The sequence below is a fragment of the Pocillopora damicornis genome, chromosome 7 (genome assembly GCF_964200805.1).
Source record: "Pocillopora damicornis chromosome 7, jaPocDami1.2, whole genome shotgun sequence".
Lineage (NCBI taxonomy): Eukaryota > Metazoa > Cnidaria > Anthozoa > Scleractinia > Pocilloporidae > Pocillopora > Pocillopora damicornis.
Genome location: NC_142676.1, coordinates 4,344,757 through 4,352,500, shown reverse-complemented (window position 1 = coordinate 4,352,500; position 7,744 = coordinate 4,344,757). Strand labels below are relative to the sequence as shown.

General features: G+C 38.0%; 1 protein-coding gene across 1 annotated transcript in view; it reads right to left on the bottom strand.

The window, feature by feature from the left end:
* The window catches only part of LOC149042144 (uncharacterized), a 5,722-nt gene extending 2,362 nt beyond the window's left edge, over positions 1 to 3,360 (bottom strand). Inside the window, exons 1-5 of the mRNA XM_089212147.1 lie at positions 3,289 to 3,360; positions 2,627 to 2,719; positions 2,279 to 2,371; positions 1,834 to 1,896; positions 543 to 660 (exon numbers count right to left, since the gene is read on the bottom strand). Coding sequence (XP_089068273.1) covers positions 543 to 660; positions 1,834 to 1,896; positions 2,279 to 2,371; positions 2,627 to 2,719; positions 3,289 to 3,360 — 439 coding nt within the window. The remainder of the gene's footprint in view (positions 1 to 542; positions 661 to 1,833; positions 1,897 to 2,278; positions 2,372 to 2,626; positions 2,720 to 3,288) is intronic.
* Between the last annotated feature and the right edge of the window lie 4,384 nt (positions 3,361 to 7,744).

Sequence of the window (7,744 nt, the reverse complement as noted above, 5' to 3'; positions counted from 1 at the left end):
TGCAGTGGCGTAGTGGTTAGTGCAATGGACCCCGGGACGAGGAGGTCTGGGTTCGAGACCTAGTTGGGTCATTCTGTTGTGTTCTTGGGTAAAATGATTTACTTTCACAGTGTCTCTCTCTCCACCCAGGAGTATAAATGGGTACTGTCCCTCTCCTCCCAGGAGTATAAATGGGTGCGGCGAATTGTTAGGGAAGCCTGATGAAATGCTGGGGCGGTAACCTTGTGATGGATTAGCATCACATCCAGGAGAGAGTGGTAATACTCCTAGTCGCTTCATGCAACATAAAAACCGGAATGAGCTCCGCCTAAGTGGGAAAATAGGCTACAGACTTTACCTCAGGGGGTTCATGTAAATTTTATGGTGCCACAAACAAAACCCTTTCACCCCTTTTTTTTTGCCCTGCGGGAGATCAATACGACCAGTCCCTACTCGCTGAACATCTTGCTTGCAAAGTAAAAACATTTTTTGAGAATCGCTGTACATGCACACTCCTTGATATAAAGATATTAAGACCAGTTATGAATTTCAAGAAAACTTACGTGTTTCTTCGCAAGAATTGGCTGAACAGCAACATTTCAATTTGCAGTCCTCGAACGCTGAGTTCCAGGTCACATTCTGGCAAGACTCGCTTAAGTTACTTTGAATAGCTTTGTCGAGCTGAGGGAAAAGGTATCATAAGATCGCCATTATTGTAATTACATTTTTTATATAATTCATATTAAACATTATAATCCACTCGTTAATTTTCGAGCGACTCTATCGGTTGCTTTACGACACGTGGCACAAGATTACCGGAAAGTTATCACGCAATAGCCTCCAGTTACGTCGCTATTTGTTCTTCGATTATTTCCGTCGAAAGGAAACAAAGACAGCGGAAAAAAGCCAGCTTAAGACTTTCAATTTTTATCTTTATTACTTTACATAGTAGAAAACGAACTTGCTTCGTAGAATCGAGTGGTAGTGATACAAAAAAGTTGATTTCAGATGCTGCTCCGGAAAGTACAAAAGAGTCAACAAAATTTTGCAGTCAACAACAGCTAAATTTGTCGGCCGTTTTACGGCTAACGATTAACCCTATGGATGCCAGATTATCGGTGGCTCGATAACGTCCCTGCTTATGTTTGACAAATAGGCTCACTGTAGTCATGCGTATGTTCAATGATGCATAATATATAATGTGAAGATACGATGAGAAAAAAAAGTGGCACACCGGGAGCATCCAAGCATGTCTGATGATCTTACTCGATGACGACGTTTACCTTTGTCACTGTACAGTTCAGCACCGAGACATCATCGCTGGTTCTATCTGACTTAGACTTCACTTGGTTAAAGTAGGAAGAGCGGTATCCAAATTAAAATGGGACCTCTATTAACGTTATAACTTATATATGAAGGAAAATGTGGCTTACTTGCCAGGAGATATAAGTATCAAAGTTATCGTGAGCGCAAAATGTTGGATTAGGAGGATGCATCACAGTGATCAGACGAAAGGATTTTTAGTACATGCGCGGATTTGTGTGCGAATGAATGCAGTGGGATATGAAAGAAATGAAACCGAGAATAACTAAATGCAAAATGGAAATTTAGAAAACGACCAATATCCAAACAGTGGAAAATTATAAATAGTAAAAACTAAAGACACATGACGAGAAAAGTAAATAGAAACGCTAAATTTTTAAAAACTACTGTGAATTTAGGATTTAGTAACTAACTTCAATCACTTAATCTGTGGGAGTATTATCAGAGTACTGCAAGCAGACAAAACGGACAAAGAAAATTCTAGCTTCTCATTTGCTATGTCACAAGTGCAAACATTACACAAACGTTTACCTTTGTCACTCTACTTTTCAGGTCTGTTATATCTTTGCTTGTTCTGTCCAATGTAGGCTTTACCTGGTTAGAGCACGAATAAAGATTTACAAGTTAAGTGATAAATGCATTCACAGCTTTTAAACAAGAACGTAGCTAGAATGAACTTGTCTGGTCATTCGAAGTCTTCATACATGTGTGGACTCAATTTTACCTTGATTACGGTGCTGTTAAGCTCTGATCCTTGTAATCTGACTGGCTACTCGCTACTTACTCCATGATAGAGAGTGAGTAATTACCAATATATTTCGAATTGACTCTAGAATAATTCCACACTCGTTCTTAGGGTACTGTTACAAATGTTGTTATTTGACTGGCTACTCGCTACTTACTCCATGATAGATAGTGACTAATTATCAAAGGACATTTTTTAGAATCGTTAACTAAGAAACTGTAAAATCTTTACCATTGCTGTTGTTCTGTTCAGTTTGGCGATGTCATTCTTTGTTCCATCCACTGCTGCCTTCACCTTGTTCATCGCAGAGTTGAAATTTTCAACCTAACGTGAAGATAAAGATACAATATTTAACTTCTTTCGGCATTATCGGTTTTTTTCAGATAGAAGCTTGCACTTTTTAAGAGTTTCCGGCCCTATTTCTAATTGACTTTAGAATAATTCCACACTCGTTCTTAGGGTACTGTTACAAATGTTGTTATCTGACTGGCTACTCGCTACTTACTCCATGATAGAGAGTGAGTAATTACCAAATGACATTTTTTAGAATCCTTAACTAAGAAACTGTAAAATCTTTACCGTTGTTGTCGTTCTGTTCAGTTTGGCGATGTCATTCTTTGTTCCATCCACTGCGGCTTTCACCTCGTTCATCGCAGAATTGAGATTTTCAACCTAACGTGAAGATAAAGATACAATATTTAACTTCTTTCGGCATTTTCAGTTTTTTCCTTCAGGTAGAAGCTTGCACTTTTTAAGAGTTTCCGGCCCTATTTCTAATAATTGATTTTAGAATAATTCCACACTCGTTGTTAGGGTATTGCTACAAATGTTGTAATCTAACTGGCTACTCGCTACTTACTCCATGTGAGTAATTATCAAATAATATTTTTTAGAATCCTTAACTAAGAAACGGTAAAATCTTCATCATTGTTGTCGTTTTGTTCAGTTTGGCGATATCATTCTTTGCTCCATCCACTGCGGCCTTCACCTCGTTCATCGAAGAGTTGAGATTTTCAACCTAACGTGAAGATACACTTAACGTCTTTCGGCATTATCAGTTTTTTCCTTCAGGTAGAAGCTTACACATTTTAAGAGTTTCCGGCCCTATTTCTAATAATTGATTTTAGAATAATTCGACACTCGTTCTTAGGGTACAGCCACAAATATTGTAATCTATATAGTGAGTAATTACCAAATGACATTTTTTAGAATCCTTAACTAGGCAACAGTAAAATCCTTACCGTTGATGTCGTTCTGTTCAATTTGGCGATGTCATTCTTTGTTTCATCCACTGCGGCCTCCACTTTGATCATAGTAGAGCTGAGGTATTCAAGCTATCATGGTGGATAAATGAATAAAGGGGTAAGTTTCTAAAGAAACTGTGGTGCTGCGTCGGTGGGAGAGTATAACGGGGTAATTTAGTATTATCAACTGGGTTGATAATGTAAGTTGGCTAAGTTCGTTAGAACGATTTGCGAAGGGCTAACGCTCGAAACGTCAGCTTTTAAACTCTTTTACGGTGGTCAATTTACGTTATCAACTCAGGTGATAATACTAAATTACCCTAAAATGGGAGGCGGTTCGTTAAAAATGTCATCGGAAAAAAATAACCGACATTTGTTACAAGATGGACACACGTTTCGAAGAAGTCGAACACATTTCTCAGCAAAGAAAGCAGAGGCTTACAGATACGGTTACCCTTGTTATAGTGCTTTTACCCCAGTGAGGTCATCATTTCCTTTATCCGATGTAGACTTCAATGTCTGATTTAAGGACAATTGTAGGCATTAATCTTGAAATTCAATAAAAATATCCAAATATTGTATATTCACCTGAACAGTTATTGTATTTCTTATTGCAGGTAAGCACTTTGGTTAGCTAGTTCCAGGGGTGTTTCTGTTTAGGGGAAGAGGAAAAGGTGTCCTGGGATGAACGTAACCTACTCTGACTATGCCCCCTCTGTTTTTTAATTACTTCAGAATATTAGGGAGCTTTTTCGTATTGGTTATTCTCTCTTACGTCCCTTACCAAATCGGAAATGCTTGTCTCATTCTCCCCTAGGAAATCCTTCTTAGTTAGCTGATTTTTATGGTGTTGGGCCCCTGAAATAGAAATCAGTCCGTCGCAGGAGACACGGTTAAAGTAAACAAAACACACAATCAAACAATTTAAGCTTTGTAAGTGGGTCTTAAATTAAGATATAAGGAAATTTCAATAAAAAAGGAGAAAAACTTGAATAAAACCTAACCATTTTGTTCAGAGCATCCACACCTGCGACCAATTTTCTCAGAAATTATCAGCAGACCCACGAGAAGGGAAACCGTCAAAATTAAACACGTGATAATGGCCAGCCACAATAGACGATAACTGGACCATTGCTTGCTTGGTTTGATGCGTTCTAGATCTTCTTGAGAGATCCTTGGGTCATCTTTCGTTTCGGTGTGATTCTGCTCGTCATCATTTCCCTCAACTGATTCAAGAAGTATGGGTAGGTCATCTTCTTTATACCCTAGATTTACAAAGGCTCGTGCTATCCTCCTGTGCACTTGGATATCTGTCTGTGAAGTGTTTTAAGAAGTGTGTACTTTTAAAGAAATCATTTGACCTGTAACTCAAATTTATCAATTATGACGGTTTAGTTTGTTTCTACACTCATTCACAACTTAGATCTTTCATACCATAACATTTCATTTCTTTTATTTGAAGTGATTCTAAAATAAAAAAATTGATGAAAGCAGAATTGGAGACCTAGTCTGAGGAAGAGGTTCGTTCAAATTTTTCACTGTTTTTCATCGAGAAAAAAGAAAATTGTAGGAGCTAACATCGCATAATCAAGCGGGAAATTTGGGAAAGCACGAGTAACGCCTGCGAAAAAGTTGTGCACAATTCTTTCAGTCCTTTCATTCTGAAAGCTTGAAGGCAAACGGCTTTTATTTCTGTTGTGGCGGCGTTATATTTTTCTAGACCATACTTGCACAATTTTCATATGAAACTTTGAAGATAAGTACTATTCAATGGTGTAACATTATACATGATTGTACTTTGTGGCTTTTCTTTTGTCACCGAGATTACATTGACTAGTATTTGTTTTCCAATGCACGGGAGAAATGTTTACTTCCAGCTAAAAGTAAATTCAGCTTGGCAACACTAGTTTGAATCATTTTCCATAGAGGTTGATGCGATATATGAGCTGATGATTGGAGTCGAGGGAACCAGTCAGAACACCAGAACACTAGAAATACAATATCCGGAGTTTCAAATTTGATGAATATATATTTGACACAACACAGGATGTTTTACATAAAAATTTCGGTTTCTATCTAAGACTATTCATGAGGAAGATAAAAATGCAATTAAATTCGAAATTTGAAACTCGCAAAGCTTTAACAATGTTTCTCAGCGAGAACTCGGTCAAAGCAGTCGTTTATATCGTAATTGGTATTGTTTCAGTCTTCTAATGAACACCCTTCTCTTTCTTTACTTCGCCCTCAAAGCCATCATTAATAGTCACACACACTACTAAAGGTAATTGTGGAGAAGCTCTTGAAGTGAAAGTATCATCAATTTGAAACAAAGCTTTTACAGTCTTATCTGGTGTAGCAATTCTCTCTGAAAAGCGACTTCATTTGTTTCAAATGAGCCCCTCTCGCGCACAAAAAATGTGCTTTGGGCGACTTATACACCAAATACTTTTCTTTCATTTTCTCAGAAGGATAATGGGTATATCTACTATTCTATGAAGGATATGGGGGAATGGAAAGACTCCCCGAGTTGGACAGGAAGGTGAAACATTTGAGCAATTGTCTTGCTGTTCAATCTTATGCATGCCTTTCAATGAGTGTAACAAAGGCTGCCCTATAACTGTAGATGACGAACACTTCATAAAATAAGTATTCTTTCCTCAGGTGACTACGGCAATTTTCTAAGATATTTATCTCCCTATTGGCTAATCAGCGGGTCAAGATATCTCTCGAAAAACCGTCACTAATTTCATTGGCACCGAAAGGGAGTCGAGGCATCTCTCTCCTTTGGATATGGAGTTTGTGACACCGTATTGTCTACCATCACTATGCTAATCTAGTAATGGACGAAAAACAGGGGTTTTGAATTTCCTTTTTATTTTAAAATGTTTTAGTAGCACAGGATGTGTTAGCAAAGGGACGAGAGCCACATATGTTTCTACATAAAACTTTCCGTTTCTGTCTGGGGCTGTTCATGACAAGGGAGTAAAATACAATTAAAATTTGAAAGATGAAACTCACAATCAAGTTTCCAACGTGTTTCAGTGATCACTTGATCGAAGCAGCCGTTAAATCGAAATTTTTTCAGCTCCCTTACTACCACTTTCCTCTTTCTTTTCTTCGCTTAAGTTCTTAAAGAGACAGTATCATTAATTTCTAACAAGGCTTTTGTAGTCTTTACTCGTGTATCCAGTCCCTCTGATAAGGATACCTTTTGCTTCATATTCGTCATTCTCGTGCAAACGTGTGCTTTGCACGACTAAGGCGTGTAACATTTCCTTTTCATTTTTCTTACAATTAACAAACAAAAATTTTATATCTGACTCTGGGAAGGTTGTTGTGCATGGTGAGATTCCCCGAATTGAAAAGCCAGTTTACAACTAAACATAAACTGAACAATTGAGGAATTGTTTTCCTGTTTAATATTGTACGTGTTATCATCGATAGTTGACATGAGACTGAAACGCACCCAGTTGTTTCATTTTCCTCTCCTTTATCGACCTTGAAATCCCACATGCCCGAAGCTGTTGTTTAAAATCCAGTAAGGCGAAGGATTGAAAAAGAAAGGTACCGAAAAGCTTACAATGCTGATCTATTGCTTCTAAAAGTCACAATTTGGAATAATAGCGTTTTTCTGCAATCCCAAACCTTAGTAACGTGTCTGAAATACGTCTCTAACGCATAAACAAGTTGAAGATTCTCCCTGCTAAATCTTAACACATCCTGGGAAAATATCCGTCTGCAGATATTAAGCACTCAGTCTTCGTTACAGACCCAGCCCGTGCTCCTTTCAACGAATTTATAAGCGGCTGCCTTCTCCATTTTGGATGTTGTTCACTTCATTTCTTTTTCAGTTGCTAAATATCTTCACGGACAAAATTTCGGCCTTATTTTCACCACATCTCTTAGAGTAAGCTGAGATGTTGTTACTACGTAACTGAGCCTTTGGTCCAAATAACAACTCAATATAACTGTCCTCATCTAAAGAACAATGTTATGTACTCACCACGCTTTGCTATGTTTACCAGCTTCACCACGTACAGCGATGATCTGATTGAGAGCGATGACCATAAAATCAGGTTCGCTCAGGTCACGAGACCTTATGGAAAGCCGCGCCTTGGAAAAGAGAAGGTTGGGGTCGAACAATGAGGCATGCGCACCTTCTCTGGAAATCGAACATCCTTTCGTATTATCAAATATCACTTTGAAATTTTCCACTTTGGCCAGTGGAAAATGTTCTGTGAATTCTCTCTGTATGTGGTTGAAAATAATTTCACATCTAAGTTCGAAACAAAAACGTCACTCGAAGGTATCCTGTCCTTTATAATAAGGTTCCTTTGTCTATTCCTTGGTGGATGGTATATGCATATCTTTGGGAAAGGCGTATCACTTCCGTAAGAAAGCAAAATACAATGTTATTTTTCGGATAGAAAGTACGTTAGGTAAACACTCCGTT